This window comes from Nipponia nippon, unplaced genomic scaffold (genome assembly GCF_047370975.1).
Source record: "Nipponia nippon isolate SJK-2023a ecotype South Korea unplaced genomic scaffold, ASM4737097v1 scaffold_19, whole genome shotgun sequence".
NCBI classification, from domain to species: domain Eukaryota; kingdom Metazoa; phylum Chordata; class Aves; order Pelecaniformes; family Threskiornithidae; genus Nipponia; species Nipponia nippon.
In genome coordinates, this window is record NW_028262335.1 from 7,220,208 (window position 1) to 7,245,839 (window position 25,632).

At 40.4% G+C, this 25,632-nt stretch overlaps 2 protein-coding genes across 23 annotated transcripts in view; one reads left to right on the forward strand and one right to left on the reverse strand.

Annotated features, from left to right (window-relative positions):
* Nucleotides 1-6,737, reverse strand: part of GNB1 (G protein subunit beta 1) — a 44,619-nt gene extending 37,882 nt beyond the window's left edge. For 2 of the 7 annotated variants that reach the window (XM_087755575.1, XM_087755572.1), the window contains exon 1: nt 6,380-6,736. The gene's annotated coding sequence lies outside the window, so the exon portion shown is untranslated. Of the gene's footprint in view, nt 1-5,590; nt 5,824-5,998; nt 6,143-6,379 lie in introns of those variants that run through there. The other 5 variants (XM_087755577.1, XM_087755573.1, XM_087755579.1 and 2 more) reach the window with 4 other exon arrangements.
* Nucleotides 5,917-25,632, forward strand: part of LOC148056027 (uncharacterized) — a 72,695-nt gene continuing 52,979 nt past the window's right edge. For 5 of the 16 annotated variants that reach the window (XR_015704351.1, XM_087755601.1, XM_087755604.1 and 2 more), the window contains exons 1-4: nt 6,796-7,283; nt 7,622-7,720; nt 8,675-8,773; nt 9,283-9,321. Coding sequence is in view for 9 of the 16 variants with exons in the window: in XM_087755601.1 (XP_087611727.1) it covers nt 7,268-7,283; nt 7,622-7,720; nt 8,675-8,773; nt 9,283-9,321 (253 nt within the window). In the remaining 7 variants the exon portion in view is untranslated. The other 11 variants (XR_015704356.1, XR_015704353.1, XR_015704355.1 and 8 more) reach the window with 10 other exon arrangements.

A 25,632-nucleotide genomic window follows, 5' to 3' on the forward strand; every position in this document is an offset into this window, starting at 1 on the left:
ATGGCAACTAGATTTTAATCACTCTCTTTCCCTTCACTTTATTATCTGCTACTAATTTTTTTCCCCTCATCAAGTTCTAAATACCATCTATGAAAATAATTTGAAGATTTAGCCTGTCTTTACCACCATCAATTAGAGAACTACCTTAAATCTTGTCTCCTTTAAGCTCCCTCAGATCACCTTCTTCAAGTCTTCAGACTCATTTTCAATTATCCATTATTAGGATTCCAAAACAGACCCAGCACAGAAAGACCAAATTTTAACCCTTCAGTCCCACTAAATAAAAAAATAACCATAGCTCTTCTCTTCATAAGTCTGTGACAAGGACAAAAATACCTTGTTTTCAACAATTCTTAAGCCAAAAATATTTAGAAAAAATAATTTAAAAACAATTCTACTCAAGTATTCAAATCAGCAAGAAATCTCAGAGATCTTGATAGTAACCTACAGATTCTGCTTGCCTACAAGCCAAACAGGGCTCAGACTCATGAGCAAGTTTCCAGCATTAGCTGACCCACAGGCGTCATCTATATACATTCTTTCAGCCTACATTTTGTTCAAGATATTGAGATTAATTTGGTCACCCATGAGACAGGGCTACGCTTATTTGAATAACCTTGCATTTATCTGAAGAGTGTAGGCATGGGTAATTACCATGGCATAGCTGACAGAGGGTAACATATTCATTAATCCAAAGCCAGGTCTTCTGAACACCTGCAACGTCTTCTAACGCATTCTTATTTTAAACCTGCTATAGTTATCTGTATTGTATTTCAACAAGACTTAAATCTAGCAACATCTAAATAACTCAAGTATTTGCTTTGTAACTGCTTTCTCAAGCACTTATTCCTGTGCCATATCATTCCCACCGCCAATGAACTAAAATGTCAAGAGCCAGGTCAACGTATAACATTTTGTATGGGATCCTTATTTTCTGCTACTTTAAAATTTTGAGAACCAAACAACTGAGTGCTCAGGCCAGTGCTGGAAATCCTGGACAGAATTTGAAGTTATGACTTCCAAGACTCCCTACAAATTACACTTCCATGATGTCCCCCAAAAAAATTTTTTTTTTTTGGCTTACACATACAAATTATCATGTAGGCATCTAATTACAGCATCCCCAGTAACACCGAGAGTAAGATACACTTAGCAAGCAACACCATATCTTAGCTGTTTCCAGATGGCATGCATGAATATTGTCATGTCATTACTCTCTAGCTGGGTTCAAGAAAGAAGATTGCTGGATGTCTATGAATATACTGGGAAAGGCAAACGTTACCCCTGTACCTAGTACACCCGAGGTTCCAACTGAAGTCTTCCAGACAAGCAGAAATATTTCATTATATTTCAAGAGACTAAGAAATCATAACGCATTCTATACCACTCTAATAAATGCAATGGACACAAGCAATACAAACGAACATAGTCTTACAAGGTATTAATTATAAAGAACACGTTTTAGAAGGTCATCTGTTAAAAAAAGCAGGCCAAGAACATCTGATCTTTATGTTCCCAAAAATACTTCTAAATGTGTATTTTTATTCAAAGGCTAACCATCTCCTTTCTCTCTACTTAGCGCTCTTCTAGTGCTTTAATAAAAATGCAGTATTCTGCTTCAAAACCTATTTTGGAGTATCCATATTTTTGTACTAGGAAGCCTTCCACAGTAATTTACATTGATTATTTTGGCATCTAAAGTAAAGGTACTGTTCATAGCCAGCTCAAAGCTTTTAAAAACCTCTTAATGTTCTGCTGAACTACCAGTTGGCTCAAGTATCTATGGATTCTGCATACATTTCTGTTTGGTGAAAAACAAATCCATGCACACAAAATCCCCAGCATACTAGACACCCTGTGAAGAAATAATAAATTGAGATACTATGTTAAATAGAAACATAGGGGCTTGGGGGTATTTTTGTTTTTTATCACGACCTTGGCTAATACTAGTTCCAACATTATCAGTGGGGAGAAAAAAAAAACATTTTGAATAGAATATGTATTCTTTTTATTTTGAGTCTGCACTTAGAGCAATCAAGAGACTCCCTTAAAAGAATTTCCACTTTATCTTCAATCACATGCTTAAGAAACATTTGATTAAGACAAGCTAGTTGCTTTCAAGATTATAGATTTTTTTCCCCTAACATAACCAGTAAAATACTGTAAAAAAACCACCTAAAATACTGGCATGAACATAGGTATTAGAGACGCCAGAGACAACTCACCTAAGCAGAATTCAACCGCTTGAATGCACGACTTCTCATTTCAACTTGCTAGTAACAAACTAGCACTAAATGCAATTCTTGAAACAATACGGTATGCCATATGGCTAAAACTGGATATTAAAATTGAGAATATCAATTACCAATCCACTAATGCTGAGAGCCAAAATCCGTGGACAGTAAGAATTTAATCCAATTCACTGACTAAAACATGAGCTGAGCCTGACATAGAGAAGACAAATCTATTGCTGGTTTCACAGAAAGCCAGCAACTCCAATTTTTTATTGCAAGAAGGACAAAACTAGCTAAATGTAACACTTCCTTAACATTCCTAACTACAGCAATAGGCATCACAAGAATCTGCAAAAGCAACACAAGTTTCATATGAATTGGCATCTTGTTTCACACTGATTGGGAAATCATAACTAAGTAACTATTTAAGAAGAAACAGTTATAGTTGTTTTCCACAGGACCAAATCGAAGCCTCCAAAGCACCAGGAAGTTATTACACACTGCAGCCAACAACATCTTGCTTCATCTCAGGAAAAGGCATCCTACAAACACAAAAGATATACATTCCTACTGTAATTAAAGGATCCTGAAAGTAATTGTATTAATTGAAGGATTTTCTTATTCTAAGTATATTTTTATTCTAAGTTTAATTGTTTTAGTTTTAAACTTTTTAATAGCTGTAAAGCATGTATTCTTGGATGATATTAAGAATAACGCTACACAAAATTCTACACACTTCCTAATTATACAAAACTTTATTGGTTACTTACACAAGAGGAATTCTCATTAAGTCTAAATACAACATTTGCAGATTTCCATGAGGTATGGAGGTGATTTAAAAGCTGTTCTGCTTGGATTTACTGTGGAATTCTAACTTTACGTATTGTCAAAGATTTCATGCTACGTACTGACCTAGCAGCTGCAAGGACTAAACAAGGATAAATGCAGTTTATCTTACCCAATACAGAATCCCACTTCACCCTACTCCTTTCTGATCCTGTACTGAAAGGCCAAAATACTAATACCAAAAAAACCTGCACAACTAGTTTCAAGTTCAACAGCACATTAAAAGTACCATCAAATGGGATTAACAGTTTATTGGACAAGTATCATTGATTAAAATATTGTTCTTGACATACTAGAGGAGTAACATGCATTCAGCTAATTTCAGCTTTAGGGTTTTTTTGCTTTTAAAAACCCCCCCCCGAACAAAACCCAACAGCACAAGCCTCAACTGCAAATTAGCTCTTCTGCTTCCTAGCTTCCTTCTGTATGAACTACAGCTGGGCTATTACAGTAAACTAACGAACAACTGAGTATACATTAAGTCATAGATAAACGGGACTAAAAAGGTTGATATTACCAAAGGTTTGGAGGTCGTTTGAATACAGGAGACATAACAAGCATTTCTTATTTTTCTTGCTTGGTAGTACATTATTTTAAGCCTGAGTCCAGTATATCAAATATTAACCAAGCTATTTTATTTAGGCTACCAAAGTTAAGAAGCCTGGCACTATAGTGAAATATCATAAAAGTTACAAACTGAAAGTCCATTTTTCTTAAAAGATACTAAAAACCACACATAAAAGGCTTTAGAATTTTGTAATGTCATTTTAAAATACTTCTAAGACAAAGAACTGTTAATATCCCCAAAACCTTTCTTATTCTTTCCCATAAAAAGAACAGTTACCTAGAGCATGACAATAATTCCGGGTCAAAAGCAGTTTTAAAAGCCTCCCCAAATTGTCAGCATTCTGAAGCAGATGGGAGACTCTTTTGTTTTACAGAAACATAACTGTCTGCACGGGGTCTGATGATTACCTGGCTAGTAGAGAACCAGCAACAGTACACAGCCCCAGCAGAGTCTTTGTATACCTGTGCTCTAGGTTTAAAATACTGTTTTTCAGCAACAGGCTTAATAAAAACAAAGAACATTTTGATGGTATTAAGCAGGCGCTGCAAGGTAAAAAAGAAAATCATATGTCACCCCTTTATCCAGTAAGAGCCTATGTGAACATTTCAATAAAACTATTTACTCCTCCCACCTAGTTCCTATCTGGAGAAGCTCACAAAAAATTAAGAAAAAACCCCCACAGATTTCTTGCAACAATCTTCCAAATGCTCCTCCTATCCCCACCCCAAAAAAAAGAAGAAAGCAAAGAGAACGAGAAAGTAAATCTAAAATACAATTACGAAATAAGATCTAGTTTGGCAAAGCTGTGGTGAGGAGGAGTTGAAAAATGAGAGCTGCCTTGCTGCAAACGCCATCTTGTTGCAGCTATTGGGCCCAGGCACAGAAAGATCCATTCATTCACAGCAAAAAGAAAATCAAACACACACCCTGCCTAATCTGCAGCCACCAAAACAACTACACTATTATCACCCCTTCTCTTTCGCCTCTCCTAAAGCACACAAGGGAAAAAATTAAACTGATATATTACATTTAGAACAAATTTAGATCTTAATATAACATCTTCGTTTTCTCACATGTATTTCACATACACATCGACAGCATTTTGTCTTGATTCACATCCTTGTGTTTAGTAAATCAGCTTAAAATACGGGATAAATCTCTCACGATTAGGTGTGGATATTTTACAGCAGCAAAACCTTTAATTTTTCAGTCTTAAATCACCTCTCCAAGTTGAGCCAACTATTCTCAAAAGCGGTTTCAATAATCACTTAAGCCTTACATTTACAGCCCTTTCCTCCTATTTTCTACTGTGGAGACAATACATAATAACGTGGCAGTCGGCATCCTAGAAAGGATGCCTTATTTAAAATAACGAATCCCAACCGTGACTTTGTGGGAGAATAATGAAATATCACATTCGTTAAAATTTCAGTTCATCTTCAGGAATGATAAATTGACATCTTACAACCACCTCTATATCATTCTGATTTTCTTCTGGACAAGGGTTTTTTTAATAAAACACCTCGCCTCTTTCATATTTACATGCAAGACTTTATACCTCTTCATTTCCTACAAAGCTGTAGAATTAAAAATCCTACACCTTAAATATCCCTTGTATGGATGAAAAAAAATAATACTGAAAACCTTTCGATAATAAACTGGAAATGGAAACAGTATTTTTAACAGCATTTACGAGGAGAAAACTCCATTTTTCTATTGTAGCAAACACCCTCCATGATCTTCATTATTGCTGCTACGGGCAGACAAAAATATGCAGCACCGTAAGACATGGGGGAACAACAAATATGCCGTCTAAATCCATCCTCGGTTCCGATTTTAAAGAGAACAAAACCTTCTCTACCCCTCCCTCCCCCCGCACACACAGCATGAACCCAATCTGCGAGCCCTTCGCCGGATCGGGGGCTGCTGGAAGCAGTCTTACCCTGTTTGTCTCACCCCCGTCTCCTCTTAATCAGTTTTCCACCATTACAGCAGACACACCATAGCTTTTTCTTGAATCTCTCTCCAAATATTCCCTCTGCCGGCTAGATGGCTCGGGAAACTCGCTTTTTGTATCTTAACGCGTACAAGAAAACACCCCAAACCGTCTAACAGAGACCACTACAGCGTAATTATAATTAAAAATGGAACCCCGCAAGATCCAAGGTCTCCTCCCTTTTCGCCTTAAAGCCTTCAAGAGAGAATCAGTCCCACCCCCACCTTTTTCTCCTCCTCCTCCTCCAGCTACAAACACACTTCTTTTTTAGGGGAAGCTGGAGCACCGAGGAGGTGGGGAAGCGCGGGGGAGGGGGGCTATTTCCAACCCCGCCATGCTAAGAGGTGGACAAACCATTAGCCGCCCTTCTCCTCTGCGGGGGCCGCGAAGGACGGGTGGGCGAGGAGGAGGGCCCGGCCGCGGCGAGGGGGGCCCGGCCCGCTGCCCAGGCGACGGGAGAACCGAGGGAGCGGCGGAAGGGGAGGACGAAGGGAAAGGAGAAGTGCGGCAGCGGGGAGGAAGAGCGGGGGAGGGGAGCGGGGGACGGGCGCAGCCGCGCAGAGGAAGAAGGAGCCGGGGATGAGGGGGAGCCGGGGCCCGCCGCCGGCGGGAAGATGGCCTCAGGGTGGGGCCGGGGGCTCGGCGAGCCGGGCGGCGGCGGGAAGGCGCCGGGGAGGGCGACGAGGCTTTTGTGCGGACCCCCCGCCCCCCGCCTCTCTCCCCTCAGAGGGTTACCTGCCCTGCCGGCCGCTGCTCATTAACCGGGCCGGTACGTCCGTCGCCCGCGGCTCCTGCCCGCGTCCCGCCGGCCTGGGGAGGGGAAGGGGGGCGGAGGAGGAGGAGGAGGGGGCGGAGGAGGAGGGGAGCCGCCCGCGCTCTGCCCGGCGGGTCCCGGGGAGGCAGCAGCGCCGGCCGGGGAGCCGAGTCGGAAGGAGAGAGCCGCGGGGGAGGGGGGTGTCGCTGGGTCTCGACTCCTCCTCGCACGCCGGGTGCCCGCTCAGCTCCCCGCAGCCATCGGGAAGCGAGAGCCTGGGCGCGGTTAACCTCCCCCCTCCGCCCCGCCCGTGCTGCCCGGCCGGGAAACCCCGGCTCGGCTCGGCTCCCGCCCCGCCCCGCCGCCGGCCCACGGCACCGCCCCGCCCTACCCCCACCGCTCTGCCGGGCGGCGGCAGCAGCCGGCGCAGGTTCCGCCGAGCGCAGGCTCCGCCGCGCCGGGGGCCTCGCTGCCTCCACGGGGACCCGCCGGCGGGGCCGCGGCCGCGGGCCGCGCTCCCCGGGCCCCCCCGCGCGCTCGCGCAGGCGGGCAACGCCCTTCCAGTCAGTCAGTCAGTCAGGGCGGCGGGAAGGGGGCCGCGCCGCTGCCCGTCTGCCGCCTCCCGCCCATGGCGGCTTGGTTCGGCCCCGCTCCCGGGCGCTTCCTCCCCGAGCGCGAACAAAGGCCGCGGGCGGGCGGGGGTGTTTCGCTTCTGCCCCGCCGCGCCCAGGCCGCCCCTGCAGGCCGAAAACAAGTCTTGAAAAGCCTGGCGTGAACAAAAGAAAAACAGAGCGGAAAACAGAACCCCGCAAACGGCGTTATTTAAGTAGAGAATCTCCCAGAGAGAGCAGGGCTCGGGGGAGGAGCAGATGCCCCTTCACCACAGTAAGACAATGTTCAATGTGAGAACTGTGGACTGCTGAGCACGACTGAGGGCGGGGGTGAGGGCCGCAGGTCTTAAAACGCTAGTAGCAAGCAGTAAATACCTTTATATTAGCATCTTTCCCTCAGAACTCGACAACACTGACAATTTAGTAGGCTTACAACTTCTTTTTTTCTAACATCACCTACAAGGGTACGTGCATAGCCAAAGTTTCTAGAGCCGCCTTTTCATGTTCTTCTCACAGGATGAGCATCCATCTCTCCTCTGGAAGGCATTGCAGAAAAGAGCAAATCGAACAAAAAATAAGCAAACATAAAAAAAAGCAATTTCTGTTTTACAGACTGGGCCTCACATAAGCCAGGCAGGACAGATGCCACCAAGATGGAATCGTTTCACACCAGCACTCACATACTAAAACATTATTACTTAATAATGGAAAGTAAGTATACGTACAGTATTGCAACGCTTTTTCTCCTATCAACAGGTCTAAATCTGGGTTTTTTTTCCCCTTATTTATTTATACTTTGTTAAGAGGTGAGATTACCTTACTACCCAAATAGGTTTACAATAAAAGGCAAAGAGACCCAAATAGCAAATTTTGAATTAAAAACCTATCCAGAGAGAATATGTTGTAATAAAATTAAAAAAAATAATAAAAAAGGTTGAAGAGACCAATACTTCTTCTGCAAACTCTCCCCCTAGTAGTTGCTTGCTTCTCCAGTATTTAAAACAAACTGTTACTTGCCATCATGCTTTCTGGGAAGGTAGGCGTGGTTACCTGTAATTAGTAAGAGAAAGAAGAGGTTTGCCAATTAAACTGTAGCAAAGTGGGTTGGCTATTATTCAGGTTGTCTGTTATGAATAACTATTAGATCCTGGTGTGGTTAAGCCCTTGTTTTATAATAATCGAATGTTTGTTTTTAAATAACCTGTATGCTGTGCTAAAACTTTAATTCTTTGCCCTGAGATTTACAAATAACAAAATGAGAAATTTACTGAAATTAGAATAAAGGATTCTTGAATTATAGTCCCAAATTACTTATATTCTGTTCAGTAACCACAAGGAAATAATTTCTGTTCCACCCCAAAAGAAATACGCATGCATGTACATCGTGGACAGTAATTACCCCATTAAAATCTGTGGAACCACATGTATGCGGGTTGGGGATGTTCTTGAGATTGGGGCTAGAGATTCATCTAGCATTCCTAGCTGCAAAATACTGATTAAATGTAAGTGCTTAAGAAACACCACAAGTTTATTGGATATTTTCAAAGTTTTCTAGAGATTTCAAAAGCAGTTACACACATTACTGCAATATTTAAGTCAAAAAGTCTCAGGGAGATTTGTAGTAGGCAAGTTGCATGATTTTTTTTTTAATTTTTCTTTTTTTAGTTAGAGATTGCTTTTATGCAATGCAGAGATGCCCTTTTGGGGATAGACCACGATTTGTGTGGAAAAGAATGACGCCTCACTGCATCAGGGGAAAAAAAGGTATGATACGTAAAGGATTAAAAAAAAAAAAAAAGGAAAAACCTTGTTTTGCTAAGGCAAATTCATAAGTCTTACCAGATTTTGTGGAAAATTTTCAGCTAACACTGGATCATACAGAAGAAATCTGTGTAAGGAATAAAAGTAATGTTCTAAGGTTCATGGGAAATAGTAAGTACCATTTTGTTTCTTTGAGAGAGTAGTGGCATTGAGATTTTGTTATTGGACTAGAAGAATTGTTGTATGAATTAACTATACCGTAATAAACTAATGCATGCTTTTTTCCCATTGCACGTGCCTTATCATACAAATACTTACTGCTTTTCTTCTTTATAATTCCCTTACATGCTTCCAGTAACAGGACAATTATAGTACCTAAACTTTTTTTTTTTTTTTTAAATAAAGTACACATTCAGATCTTATCCTCTCCTAGGAATCTCTAATTTTTTTTTGCATTCTAATTTTTATGCATGCTCTGTTTTATGAGAGCTAAAGGGAATTTCTGTCCACAGGTCTGTGCTCTGCCACCTCTTTAAATCCATGGAATTCAGGTAAGGAAACTAGACCGGCCAAATGTGTTTATACATGCTGAGTATAACCACATATATACATAACTAATTCTTTCACCACACCTATTCTTTTGTAAAAATACAACTGTTGCAGTAGTTCCTGTTTCTCATCCAGTGACTTAATTATATCTTAGTCTCTAGTGCAAAATTTGATTGATATATAGTTATACTACTAGTACGAAGAGGGATTATGAAGATTAGAAATGGTTGTTCACAGGGTGGGGAGTTGTTTCAGGTGGGGTGGATGGAGTTGTTTTGTTTTGTTTAGTAAATCTCACTGGCCAAATCAGTTTTGCTGCATTTGAAAATCTTTCAGAAGAATCATACGTTACTGTGTGCAATGTGGTGTTTAATTCTGATGTCTTCATATAGTCCTGTGCTGGAAGCTACTGCATATGTATTATCTTTATTTTTTTAATGGCATTTTTTTGCATGTGCATACAGATACATATAGAAACCGTCCTAGATTGTACAATTCAGTGGAAGAGTGCAAATCACCAGAAATAAGTGGGCTTATTTGATGTATGAATTTATCTGTTTCTGTATATTAAAAAAATATTGTTTGTAACTAAAAATTTAGCTGAAAATATCTGCTAATAGCTGAAGATCTAATATACATAAATAACATAACCAATTCTTTATGTTTTTTTGTTAGTTCACTTTGAAGTAGCTAATATAGCCAAAGCAAATTAAAATACCTGAAATAGGTGGGAAATGCAACACAAATTTCACAAAATAGTGAAAGTTCTCAACCCTGAGTCTTCCACGTATGCTAGGACTAGGTCAGCTGAAGCAAAAATAGAAGCTTCTCTCCTGAAGCTTGGTTTAGATCTAAAGAAAACCTCTCCTGTAAGCAGGTTGCTCCATAGTTCTCAGTTGCAAAATTTCTTGCACCTTTTTCTCAATCAGCTGATATTAACCCCTTTATAGAGAGCATACTGAATTAGATGAACCTTTAGGCAGTTTCACTAGTTTGTGTGTTTCTTCAGCTGTTTCAAACGTGATGACAAAACTAGCCAGAATCTGTCATACCTGGTATGCTACTGCAACACCTGGGGTTTTTGCAGGCTGCTCTGCCATTCCAAACCTGCACGTTACAGCACCGCTATAGCACACTGGTGGTGAGGCTGTGAAAAATCATTGTTTCAAGCCTTTTGTGGAATACAAAGAAGTTGGTTGTTAAAATGAAAAATGGCTGTCTCAGTATTACTGTGAAACTTTTCCAAATGGGGAACAATTATGCCACGCGTAGTTTTTTACTTTTACCAACTCCTGATTAATAGGGCATCTGCTTAAACAGAGCCAATGATTGCATACACATCAAAAGTTGCTTTCTAGCTTTCAGCCTCCAGGCTCTGCTTTCACTCTTACATGCGTGTGACTGCCATCAACAGGTAAAAATGAAGGCTACTGAGAGGCTTTAAAATGTTTGTGAAATACAGACTTGGGAACTTTGACAACCAAAAATGCCATTTTTCTTCCCTCCTCAGCAAAGGTCTTGCACTGCATAAGAGAGAGGGAGTACTTCCAGGGAGTGGAAGTCCTGGAACGTTTCCTGTGTACTGGTCTTCTCACTTATGTGTCATGGTCAGCAGATCTGTAAAACTTTGTCTCACATCTGCAGGATGCCACATGATGAAACTCAGTGGCTCAGATAGCCATGTGTGTCCTCTTCAGACATCTCCTCCTATTCGGAGGCAATAACCTTCAATCGAATGTGTGGACTAGGCAGGTTATGTTAATGAACTGTTTCAGGAATCCCAGCTACGCTTTCTGTGAGACATATGGCTGTATCTTTAACGGTCAGGCAATTAGAAATACAGAGATGGAGGGTACAGTTGAATTTTTGAGTCTAGTAGCTCATATGACAAGTAACCATGCCATGTGATAGCCTTTGAAAGCTGGGGAAACTTCACATTCAAATTAGTTTCTTTGTTTTTTCCCCTTTGCTAATCCACTTGTAATGCAATTTGCCTCTCAAAGCCTTATTGCATTGTTTAGAAACAGTGAAATTTACTCAGTTAATGATGCCATAATGCATACTGCAGTACTTTTGGAGGCATCTGTATCAGATCTTTGTCAGTGTAATAGTTAAAAAGGCAACTGCTGCTTTTCTTAGGCTGCAGGAGTAGGAAGTCTTGTTCAAAAGCAAAAAGATAGAAGGACAGATATCGCATAGTCCTGGGAGAAGGTGTTCTTGTTCAAGGAGAAAAGCAAGAATGTAACTTGATCCCCAGTGTATTAATGAGTATGGGGTTTATTCACATTTTATTGAATGTTTTGTCAGGATTTCTGTAATTTCTTAGAAAGTAATTCATTTTTGCATACAAATAGCATTGTTACTGCATTGTTATAATCAAAATTTACATATCGTTATCTGAGCAAGTATACTGCATGATTCTTACGATAACTCAAGATGCACCTGGACTCAGAAAGAACAACTGTCAAAGAGGCGTAAGTTATGCTTTCTAAAGAAAGGGTGAAAATCAGCACTTCTCAAAATTGCATAGCTCCTCAAATGGTAATAAATAATTATGTTTTGCCTACTTCTCTATTTGTGACTTCTATGTGAGTGTTTCTAATGGACTTACCCAAAATAACAGCTCAAAGGACCACCTCATATTCCAGACTCAGACCAGCACTATTTCCCATTCTGGAATATTTTGTCTGCCTTTGTGTCCTTTGATTTCTATAGTGTGTATTCTATTATTTCTATGAATCTCTGCAGTTTAGTCATGTGATTTTTGATCTTGTTTGAAGTTCTCACTCCACCAAAATTAAATTAAGGTTATACAATGTTTCCATTTCAGCTATGCTTCAGTCCCAAGTCTATTCAGAGTATCAGGAACTCTTTTTTATTATTATTTTATTTTTTTAAAATTGATTCAGAACTGTTCCAACCTGTTGTTATTTGCCAGTTCTTTAACAATTGAATGAAAATCATGGCTGCTATTTTCTAAGCAAGGACCCAGGTAGCAGAGTATCAAGATCGTTCATTAAGGAAAATAAATAAATAAAAGCATACTGAATAGAAATACTCAGCAAGGCCAGGCAGAGGAAAAAGTAGGAATAACTCGGTCTCCTTAGTTACATTCTGCATTCTCACCGTTTCTTTCAGTTTGCCTATTACTATGGAACAAAAGAGTTATTTTAAACTCATTCTGAGAACAAAGCATAAAATTAGCAAAACTGTTTTAGTCTGAAGAGAATATAATTGACAAGATTTAAAGGAAGGGGAAATGTTTTGAGAGCCTTCATGTAATGTAGGACAAAACAGCAGGAAAATCTGTATACCTGAGTTTCCTAACTAATACAGTCTTGGAAGATGATAGTGAACTTCTTACTTATGGTATGGATTAGAATGGTTTATCTGTGAAATGGATTCAAGAACAGTTAATTCAGAATTGTTGAGAGACTTCGCAAGTCGCTTCAAAATCCTTCCATTGTTGTCTGTAAGCAAAGTAGAACAGAGTTGTGAAGGCCCACGCCTTTCCTATAGATTTCATTCTACTGCATCAATGTACATCTATGTTACTGTGAATGTAATAAGCACACCTATTACGTGACTGTATACCTCATTTTTGACAGAGGCAGAATAAGCTATATGGGGACAGTATACACCAGTCTACCTATGTCCTAAAGAGCATTATATGTAGTCTTATTTTCTCATGAATTATGGCTGAGGTCATTTAATTTCCAGGGAAAACCCTTGTTCCTATTGCCTTGTGACCCATTTAGAAATCAATGCCATAAGCATCTCTGACTTCAACAATCCTAAAAATTTATTGCTTAGTTCCTAAGTGTGATTGTTATGTTTAACATACCTTGAAGCATTTTCCAAAGCCAAAAAATATCACTACTGTTGTCTTAGACATAGGAAACTGATGCATAATGATGTGAAATTATTTAGCCACTACACCCAGCAGTTTATAGAAAGAAGTGAGATGAAATGTTAGGGTTGCTTGAACCTGGATCTAGTATTCCTCCTTGCAGTCAGTGCCATGATTTTGTACTGTGATGCAATCTTACAGTGTGATACAAATATGTAATTTTGTAATCTATATTTATACCTGTTCAACAAAATAACAGAACTTCACTGCTGGGAGTAAGCTCTGTTCTGAATTTTCCTGTATGTTCATCTTCCAACCTTGAAACATATATGGGTGTCTTAAGGGTGGTCCAAGCCTGTACAGTTGTCAACCACTTTCCCTTTTTTTTTTTTTTCTTCTATACCATCCCAGTTTGAGAGCGCCAGGAGAATAGGGTTTTGGTGCTTTTTTCCTACAATCAGAATGGTATCAGAGCTCTTTTCCGTGTGCTGGGGATAGTACAAGGTCTTGTTCTGTTTTTCCTTCATATTCAGGTGTGTGTTACTCGTTTACATTTTTTGCTGTACCTTTAAACTTGGCAAGCCATAGCTCGGCTTTTGAAAGTCCTTTGGCGCTCCCAGCAGAGAGGCTGCCCTACCTGGGCCAACAGATATTTTTTCCAACATGATGAAATCCCTTAGTGGCATGGAACAAACATAGCTGGCATTGCAGTGGCTTGAATCACAGCAAACATCACTAGGAACAGGGGAGAATATAAAATAGTACCTGAACATCTTTTTCAAAATCTCATATCCTGTACTGAGCATAGGTCATTCAGAGCTGAGGTGGAACTGAAGGAGTAAGTGTACAGATATGTAGAAGCAAGTAAATGGAAGTATGTTTTCCTGTATGAACACCTATCCTGCAGCTATAATAGCAACAAAGGGCATTGTTGTAATAATCTTGGAGATCAGATTCTACACACACACATACATATATAAATACACACATGCATGCACACAACCAACTGCACACCTGTTGGTATTCCTTTAAGTAAGCTTTTCAGTAACATTTCAGTTGCATGAATGCTGATTAAGCAGTTGGAGTAAAAGCTCAAAGCCTGTATGTCCCCATTTAAAGGGACTTTCCTCAAGGGGATCATCATCTTACTGAGCAACTAACAGAAAAACAACTGGTACCCTGGAGATGCTGAGAATCCACATTGAGAATTCAGCCTAGCTACTAAACTTTCCATGACATCAGACACGTCAGACCTGCAGTGAAGTTTGCCTGCAAGAAATACCTCCAAATACAAGAAAAAAATTGCTTACCTAGCTATGTGTCAGATTCCTATAGAGCATTCTTCCATCCATGACATAACGGTTTCAGAAAGCAGGCACAGGTGTGTGCCCCAGGGAAGCAGCTACCAAGCGCTGGAATTACCGATGAGAGCATTGTTCTCTCAAAGAGCCTTACCTTATTTCATTGCTGCAGTTGCAGGAAAGCTTCAGTGCTGTTGCAGATTCCAGGATCCAGAAAACAAAAGCTACATTCATAAAGCAAAAAATATTTGGAGTAGGGGGACTTGTACCACTGTCCTTGGAGAATCTATGTTTAGTCAAACAAAGCCTATTTGTGATACAGGAAAGGGATAAAGCATGCTTAGAAAGTTCAGTAGTCATTAATTTAATCACAATAGGTAATAAAATGACTGTAATGGTTGCATCCCGTACTTCAAAAGTAAGCATTTATTTGGGAGAGTGTACTGGGACTGAGCAAAATGAAGGATAATCTGAAAAATGGGTAGACTTCCATCATCCATATTAAGCAAAATTGGCAACTGAATTCAGCCCAACCACTTGGTTCTTGCAGTGGAAGAGAACTCAGCAAAGAACAAAAATGCATGCTAATCTTATTATTTCAGAAGCAGCTCCAGAAAAATCTGTGTGATTGTTATATAAGGTGTGTAGGGGTTATTCATAGGCTGTATGACAATGTAGGCTGTTGTTTAAGTGGCCCTAAGAGCTTTAGGGACTGAGGATACAAAATGGTTAAATGACACGGCTGGGCATGAAGTTGTGAGAGAAGCAACAAGAATCACCAGTCATCAGGTCCCATGGTGCATGAGTCTGGTTACGCGTACTCCCTGCTGTACTGGTCTTGGACAGGAAAGCACTGCATAGAAAACCTAGAAGAGAAAAGTGGTTCCAATGGTACATTAAACCGCAACCCGAGCAGGCTAAATGATACAGTGATTCCGAGAAAGACCTGCGTGTTGCATTTCCTTACTCACCAGAGCAGAAGGAATTAGTATGAGAAATTTGTGAAGATCATGGGAGGAGCAGAAGGGACAAGTTTCTTTACAGAATTGAGTTGAAAAAAGCACAAGCTCATGGAATCAAAGTATGAACATTCAGGACCCCATCTACCTTGCTGTTCAGTTGCTGCTAAGAACGAAAGAACTTGCGGCAAAGGTCTACACTTCTTGTCTCTCTAAGAATTCATGTCCTTTGAACAAGAGGGTGGGGCGAGTCTTCTAATTTACAAAAAGAGAACTTTCTTGTGACCTCTGGCATTCTGTTACAGTAAACATCCCAAATCTCAAACCACTTGTCAAAGATCCCAATTCTGCAAAACCCTTTCTTGTGAGCACCTGTTAGAAAAAAATGTGCTTATAAAATTCATGTTTCCAAGCAACAAAACAAAACATACATAAAGCGAAACATCTCTCAAGCCACTACCCAAGGGAACTGACAGAGGCAGTTGCCTAGTTCGTAGAGTCTGATTTTCAGAGGCTGAGGAATACTATTGCAAGAGTTCAGAGATTTTAAGTTACACGAACACACAATATGCAGGAGTTTTACCCCGTCTTAACAGCCAGAATTTCACTGTGCATGCTTGAATGCTTAAGCTGGTTATAAAAAAAATACAAGAGCAAATACCATCATGAACAGAGAGGTGAGCATACACTCCAGCCTTACTTCCCATGAGCTCGGCAACTTCAGTTACTCAGCACTGGATAAAAAGGAACATACATAGTTTCTCAAATTTATTTTAAAAATTTATACAGCAGTAACTTTCTCATTTTATTCCACCTTTTCCCCAATATCCACAAACTGGCTTGATACAAAATTCTGTGTTGAAATCCATAAAATGTACTTTTGTTTTTTAGGTGCTGGCTTGTATTTCTCAGGGAAATAACTCCCATTGACAACACTGGAAATAAGATGTTGGCTGTATTGTCTTTATACACAATATAGACCTCTCCATACTGTGCGTTTCAAATATCGTATCTTAGCATCTCCTTGGTGCTAACAGTTGTTTATGAATGTTGTCATTTACTTTAAAGGAAATCTAACTTCTGTCGTCTTCTTATCCATGCTTCCACTATCTTTATAACTCTTTGGCTCCCTCCAGGGATGTCAATAGATGGTTTGCTTTCTTAGTCGGTTATCTTGTTTAAAGAAAAATCCATTTACAGTTTATCCTGCCTGCAGAACAGTCTTATTGATAGTTCCCCCATATAGCACAAAAGAAATGGGTTATGGCTGCTTCAAGAAGATGAGCTGGAAATTCCAGAGTGGGTCTCTAATCTTTTGAGTTTTATTCTTGGCTTAGCTGTGGAGGCTGATTTTGAATGAATTATTTAGCTCCTTTGCTTTATATACGCCAATGGGGAATGGACATAGTAGTGCGCAATGGTACTGCAAAACTTAATCCAGCAATGCTTTCGAAGTACTTCAAGATTCTTGGATTGGAAGAGGAAGAAATTGTAACTATTGTTGCTGCTGTTACTGAATTCTGTTTCTCAGCTCTGGAAATAGGATTCAAAATTCATTGGCAGGGATATGGGATGAGAAAAGTTACGATCCTTCTCCTGTATTTTGCGAGATTTGCATGTGGAAATATCTGTGTGTGTTTGAGCCAGTAGGAAGTTTCTCTCTTGGGAAGAATTAATGCTTTAGTAAATAAACAGCAAGCAAAACTGAGTTTTTATACAAAGACAATTACACGTAATGGAGAAAAAGTAAGCCCCTCTACATGTATATTTTTTTGCTTAGTCAAGCCAAAATATTTATTGAAGAAATAATTTTGATGGGAAATATTTTGATAAACATTAAAACACAAATGGATTTGGACTAAGAAGTTCTAAAGGGTCAAGAAGCATATTCAAAAAATAGATAATCAAAGTAACATAAACTGCCCACTTTCCCCAATGGCAACATGTCACCATAAACAAACACAAAACTAGGAGGAAAACCCATAAAGAAAGAGTATTCTCCAAAAACCTTTAACTGAACAAACTAGTTTCAGAACTGATAATAAATTCTATTTGTAGGCGATTATTGCGTGTTGAGTTTTGATGCTTGATTAAAGACATTTTTACTTGAGAACTGTAACAGCTGGAAACCAGGTTTTATATTATACTGTGAGCAACACGCTGACAAATTTCTTACCTACAAAAGCTCAGCAACAGAGCTATAATATTGCCTATGTGCATTTAGGCCGAGTTATCCTGTTATAGAATCATAGGATCATTTATGTTGGAAAAGACCCTTGAGATCATCGAGTCCCACTGTTAACCCAGCACTGCCGAGACCACCACTAAACCATGTCCCCAGGCACCACGTCTACCCGGCTTTTAAATCCCTCCAGGGGTGGGGACTCAGCCCCTGCCCTGGGCAGCTTGGGCCAGGGCCTGACAGCCCTTTCACTGAAGAAATTTTTCCTAATATCCAACCTAAACCTGCCCTGGTGCAACTTGAGGCCATTTTCTCTCATTCTATCGCTTGTTCCTGGGGAGAAGAGACCGACCCCCCTCAGCTCCAGCCTCCTTTCAGGCAGTTGCAGAGAGCGATGAGGGCTCCCCTCAGCCTCCTCTTCTCCAGGCTGAGCCCCCCCAGCTCCCCCAGCCGCTCCTCCCCAGCCTTGTGCTCCAGCCCCTGCCCCAGCCTCGCTGCCCTGCTCTGGCCACGCTCCAGCCCCTCCATGGCCTTCTTGGGGTGAGGGGCCCAGCGCTGAGCACAGCATTCGAGGGGCGGCCTCCCCAGTGCCCAGCACAGGGGGTGCGATCACTTCCCTAGTCCTGCTGGCCACCCTGTTTCTGATACAACCCAGGGTGCTATATATTACTGATGTGTATTATGTTAATGCAATAAAACATAAAGACCATTGTATCTTTTGTGAATTTTAGCATACTGGTACCAGTAGGGATCTGCATTAGTAATATAATACCAGCAGAACAGTCTAGAGAATTGTTGATGCGTCCTATTTTGAGGTTATGGATCCTAGCCTGCAAGTAAATAAAATTCCCCACTAAGTTCAGTGACTCCTGAAAGCTTTAGAACATCCTAGTAAAGATTCAGCATTATGAAAAACTGACATATCAATATGCTATTCAGCACTTAATTAAAAAGATACCAAAAATATGGTGACAATTTCAAATCAGTGAACTTACTGCAGTATTTTGAACAGCTCAGATTACTGTATAGTACTTTAAAGAATAGTTTTCTTTCCTTTGAATTTAGTATTACAAAAAAGTAATCAAATGGTTTCATTTCCCCATGTTTCTACCTTTTATTTAGTTTTTTAGTCCTATGTATTATGGGCTACCATCATAATGTACCTACAGATAATTTAGCTTGGAAGGGATTTAAAAACACCACCTTAGAGAACAAGCCAACCTTGAAAAAACAATTCCTATCAGTAACACCTTGTAGTATTAGAAATAAGAAGTGAATGTACTTCTCACTATTTAAAACGTGAGTTTCTGCTTTGAGTTCATTTATTTTTATGATCAGATTAGTCAATTTCAATTTTTGCATCTCCCCGTAGTTCTATACTGGGGTTTAAATCCTCATAACAAATGTAATACAAATAAAGATGAATGACATTTTCAGTGCTTTTAATAAAACCTGTTTCCACTGCCAAAATTAATGTTGGAGTCAAAGCTAAAAGCACTGTGTGGTTTACTAATATGCCCCAGTCAGCAGATCTGCATCTAGTACAGCATTACCCTTTGGCATTTGTTATTGACGGTACTGCTGTTTATTATTTATTAATCTCTATTTCTCTGAGCGTCTGAATGTGGCTGAAACTCAGTGATTCTTTTTGTATTCTTTTTTCTTGTATGAATAAGTGAATGACACGGTATGGATTGTAAACACTCACTGCTTCCCAAAGCAAGCAATTGCATTTGGCACTGAGGTGGCTCCCCTTTTTATGCTTTCAGATTTTGACTTTCTGCCAGCCTTGTGGTAGGCTGCATGTTAGTAACACGTGCCTCATAAGACAGCTGTCAAATATGATTCAAGGGCAGCGTTCTGCTCTATCTGTACGGACTGCATTAGTTTGTTTTCAATACTGCACTTGCTCAACCTGTGCTACAGCTAAAACCAGATCTGTGTACTTACTCCTGCCAGCATATGTATGGCAGTCAGAGAAGCGAGGGGAGATCTTAGGAACAGAAAGATTCAGTCCGGGGGGGGCTAGAAGAGCTATAGCTCTCTGCTTGTGCTCCTCCTAGTATAACTACTCAGAGCAGTCTGCATTCTGGATCACGCGATGAGCGATTAGCTGTTCGGGCCTCTCTCCCCCATTCATACTGCAGCTGTACGGATGTCTATTCTAGCTATACTGGTGAAAGGTACTGAAGCAGGTGCTGCTACTGTTCTTTTTCCCAGTATAGCATGTTCTGTTCTGGAGATCGGTTGGTGGTAGAATAAACTACGCTTGGTAGAGCTTAGTCATACACGCTCTGCAAATACAGCATGCTGGTTTTGTTATACCAAGAGAGCATTCTTGTGGGGAATATATACGCCATACACTGAAGCACTAGTAGCATAGCCACACATCCCAGAGATAGCTCAACAGGCAAATTCCAGAACGGAAAGCATCATAAGCTACATCAGTGCATTGCCATACTTCAATTTAGCCCTGGTGTACAGCGCTTCACTACCATGGCTATATTGCTCCTGTGATCCTAGCGAGGATCTTTGCACATATACATATGTACCACAAAGTGGTGCCAGTTTCTACAGACCTAGCTCAGAGGTCTTTAACATTGCATCACCCATTAAACATCATCATTTTCCTAGCATACTTAACATGCGTTTCCAGAGCTTAGTTATAACGTAGTTTGCATTTTTTCCTACCTATTTCAGCTTGAGGCTCAAACTAGACAACTGGACTGGACTGACCCTCAGCCTGGAGTCTAGCAAGTTGTTTTAAAAGGACACTGAAGCCTAGATAAAAATCTAGGAAATGAAATTAGGCTATTAAAATTAGTGATAGCTTAGGCATTGACTTGAGCCAGGCCTGGTTTTCCATAGTTTTTCTTACTCTGCAATTGTGGCAAATTTACATTATGGCTAAATTCCCCACTGTCATCAGTAAGAGTTTTGCCTAATTCACTGTGGAGGTGGGACCGAATGTCAATCAGAGTCACCGTTATCACCCGTTTTGATCACATTTGCTTTAGGGACTAAGCACAGCTCTGCGTGCAGTTACAAAATGCAACTGAGCAGCTCAGGATAGTTTTGGGATTAAGTCTTGTCATGAAGAACCACTGTCTTCTGTGCTGCCTGTCTTGAACACCTCAGCTGGAAGTATTGGGTATAGATGCAAACTGCTCTACAGTCGTAAGAGTTTTCACTCAGCACATGCAAGGCTTAAATATGTTCCCTGCTATTCTGCATATAAGGAGGTGGAGGAAGGAAATCTGGAGAGGAAGCTGAACTTCCTGTGCCAGAGATTTTATGCTGGAGCCTTCCCTGAATTCAAGACAATGTAGCAACAGCTTAACATATGAATCACTAGAACTGCAGACACACAGGATTTGAAGACAGACCCTTCTGTATCCACACCTGTGATTATGAATTTACAGAAACACACGAACGCCTAAAGAACAATATGACTTATTTTTGGACATAGCAGTTGCCTCTTCCATCCCCCACCCCATCTCCAGACTGATGAGAAACTCCCTCTTTTTTAGTTTCATTTCTCTGAATGTTGTTTCAGACTTGTGAAGTAGCCAATTTTGGCATCTGGATTCATCATGGGTACGTGGGTAAATGAGTGCACAAACTGATACACAAAAGAAACAGGCACCAAATGGCCGTCTTAAAGGACTGGGTCCAAGCAGACAAACAGGGGAGGCGAGAAGTAAGAAGGGCTGTATGTAATGGAAGTATCAACTGATTAGACACGTGCACACTTGCAGTTTTATGTTTTGTAATTATAAATGGATGAAGAAGCCACCAAACTAATCCCACAGATGCTCAAGCTATCCTGATTTTTCTTCTATTGTTTAATTACGTTAACATGTGTTACCTAGCATCTTGCACATCAATTAAAGGATTAAAGCTTAGGGCTTTGGGGATATAAGTTTTGTACTTGCAATAGTGGGATATGTTATTAAATAAAGAGGTAGGAATTGATCAGAAACTTTGATTTTTCTTTATTATTATGGCATAGCACTGTGCAGTGGGTTTACAGTATTACTAGCTACAATTCACATAAGAAAACAAGGACAAATATTTTTTGTCAATACCCAATCATTTTGATTGAAACCTGTGTGAGCAAGGACATGCTCTGATGAAATATGGTTTTCTTTTTGGTGACAATGAGATAAACTAGAGAAAGGAAAGGAAATATCTCTTCCTTTTCTGGCCTGGAAGAGCATTATCCTTTATGTTCTTTTTTTAATCCAGGCAATTTCCTGTACTTCTAAAGCATGATCTCCCACAGGAGGGGTATTTATATAGCATCTTCCACCCGAAAGCACCATGCAAACCAGTAGGAAGATAGCATTTCTTTTTCCTGCTTTCAAGCAGCTTATCCATTTCTAATTAAACAGTTCATGTAGATGCATCTCCTCTCTCTCCTCTGCTCTTTGTCTCATTTCATCTTGCCAGTTTTCTTACCGTTGGGACACAAATCAGCAGCATACTGAGCTGACCGCTGTAATCACAAGCTGGTGTTGAACTCGCACTGTATGAGATGATGCAATGTCAGTCTAAGTAGTGCAATAAAAAACATGGCATAGGTAGCATTAGCAAAGCCTACAGCCTGCCAGCACAGTATGAGGAGGCAAACAGAGTCATTAGGTATCTGGCTCACATGGTATTTCCCCTGGTCTGCTTTATGCAACTGTTAATTCTAGGCCAACGTTCAGTAGAAATATACTAAATGTCACACTTAAATGCAGGTGAAATTCCTGAACAATTTAGACAAGTTGGACAAAAGATGAGATTAAATATTTTGATGATTAAAGGACTGAAGCATCTTACATATGAGGAGAGGACAAGCAAGCTGGGATTCTTTGGCCTCAAGGAGCGGTGGTTCAGGAAGGATCTTATCAGTGTGTATGAATACCTGATGGGAAGGTGTAAAGAAGACAGAGACAGAGTTTTCTCAGTGGGCACCAACTGATGGGGTGAGCAGCAATGGGAACAACCCGAAATACAGGAAATTCCACTCAAACATTCAAAACAACTACTTTTACTCTAAGGGTGGTCAGACACTAGAACAGGTTGCCCGGAGAGTCAGTAGCATCTCCATCCTTGGAGAATTCAAAGCCAGATTGGACAGGGCCCTGAGCAAGCCGCTCTAGTTGACCCCCTAGTGAGCAGGAGGGTTGGACTGGATGGTGTCCAAAGGTCCCTCGCAACCTCTGTGATTCTGTAATTGTTTACCAATGGAAAATAGAGGCAAAGACATTGAAGGTGGTGCATGTATAGATGCCCAGGATATTTGTGGTAGACCTGGAGTCTGTCACACTCCAGGATGTTTCTTGATTGAAAGATAGCGCTTCCCGTTATCACAGAATTTTTCTTGAATATTACAGTGAAAATAGCAGAACATACGCTTTTTTACTTCCCATATGGCCCAAGTCAGTTGAATTTCAGTATTTTACAGCAGGTGTGGGGAACCTTTTATCAAGATGAAATAGTCTACTCTCTATGTGCGATTTTAAACTAAGGAATAAAAGTGTCTAACGTTTTTTTCCTCCAAATAATCTTCCCACAAAATTTAATTGACTTTGTACGGGTTGCCTTCCAGCACCGTGTCTGGAAACCGACACTCACGTAGGCCACTTAGGCTCACTTATGCCATCTTGTGGAAGAAGGCAGTGTAGACGGAATAACAGAAGTGGAGGGACAAGTTCTACAGTGCAGCCCACGCTCAATATATTAATCCTCAAAATTCTTTGCAAGATAACATAGTGCTATAGTCCTGTTTTACAGACCAGGAACAGCAGCCAGCAGAGACTAAGTGACTTTCCCAGTGTCATATGGGAAGTCTGTAGCAGAACAAGTAGCTGAGCTGGGTTTCCCAGGTCAATACTTCGACCTCACGACTATACTTCCTTACTGGTGGGAAGGAAGCGGCTTACGCCATAAACTGTTAGCATGGAAAGAGAAAACACAATGCACACAGAGCTCAACATCAGGCTCTTATCTTTTATTTCCTTTTTGAGCTACTTGGGAAAGCAGAGTAAAAAAGTGAGTAAAAATTAAGCACTTTAATGCAGATTCAGGCATTTCTAGATTTGAAATAGAAATTTATTTTCTCCTTTCTCCAAGTGAGCTTCTTTGTCAAAGATGTGAAATATCTTTGAAAGTGTGCATTCTTTTCTGCAGCCCCTTTTTTCCCCAGTAAGATAAAAAGAGCTCTGGCATTCTATATTCTAAATTTTGATTGACCAGAACAAAACGTTTTCCCAGTGATGTGGGTTTGCACCTAGGCTCTTTTTTTTGTGCATTGGATTTAACCTTAGGATGTAATATTTCATAAAACATTTATTGTCTTCTCCATTTTTATAGAGCACAATTCCCCTATGATACTTTGTTTTCATAGTCTGCTCTGAATAGGATTCAAAGGCTTCTCTCACAGTTTGAATTCTAGTTGTGGGTAAAGGAAAGAACCTCTGCTATTTGCAGCAAAATTAGTAAATGTCTCCCTAAGCAAAAATAGTTCCAACAGGTAAAGATTATTAGAATCAGAGCCAGGAGACAGCTAAGAGCAAGAATCTGGAAAGTGATTTTGTGAGAGCTATTTTATTTCATAAGTGAGCAGGTTTTGCACATGTGTCTAAGTAAGCATCCCACTTGTCAGTACTGGCAGCAGCAGTGATTCTTTTCCCTCAAAAGCTGCATCCGATAAAGTTGAAATGCAGTTAGAAAACAAACAAACCAAACCTTCTTCTAAGCTATTTGGGGACAGCAAGGCAGCCAAAGGCAACTGCAAGGCAGAAAAAAAAAATATGTTTTTTTTCTGACTCTTACTGTATCCAGACCCTATTGATGCTTCACTCTGGATGCTGAAGGTTTACCACTTAATACTCTCCAAAGATTATAACGCATCGATTATAAAAGCCATTATAGATGTACCACTTTACTTACACTGTTAACGAGCTTGGCTATAAAGGGATTTGCAACCTGAATTTCACAACAGAGCCAAGGTATAATTTGCTCTGGGCTATAAAGCCTATGAATTATTGAGGCAATTTACTTCCAAGTCTGCATTTTCTTTCTGAGCACAAGTGCTTATGATGAGTGCATGTGTGTGTGAGAGGAGACAGGACTGCAAGCTGCTGACAGTGATGTAAGCACCAACTTCTTTAGCAGTACATCTCCCCATCATAGGCTCTTTCACACAGCCAGCAAATAACAACGGAAAATAACTGGCAAAACAATCATTTTGAACAAATGAGAGAAGGAAAATTGCACGCTGAACAGTGCCAAATGAGCACCAAATTCAAATCACAATTAAAAATGCACTTTAGGTAATTACAGAGAGGGGCTTTTCCCTTAGAGATGTCACAAAGCTTCTGTGGATATATTCAGACTTGAGTGGATCTAGTGATGGTGAAAAACACTGGACTGACAAATCAGAATTCTTAGATCCTCCATCCAGCTGAGCATATAACCTGCTGTGGGACCAAGCCTCCCACTTGATGTTCTTTTTAAACCTCGTTTCTTATGGAAGTGAAGCTTTGTATTCACACTGTCAAATCAGTGTCCTCTCCCCCCTCCTTCCACTCTCCATGCCCAGCTAATAATTTCTGAATCCACTGACCAATTTCAAGCAAGGTGATAGAGAACTGAAGGTTTCAAAGACATGAAGCTTCTAAATGTTTAATGAAAACAGGAGCTGAGTAGAGGGATCTTTTAATACCCCCATTGCTAGAAAGACTCCAGCATGAGCTCACCCTTATTAGGTGCTGGAGAATGCACACAAGAAAAATCTTATGCATGTCCTAACTATAGCTTCTACTGAAGGTTACATATTCTTACATGTTAGGGAACTTTGTCATAAGATTTAGAAATCTAGAAAACCAGGCTCTGTTACTTCCACTGCTGAAGGAATTCAAAGTGTTTGTTTGGGGGGTTGTTCATGGGTTTCAGGTTTTTTTTTTCCCCCTCCCCAACTGTTGGTATTATTTAAATATGAAGAAGATCCCTCTGTGACCAGATTCCCA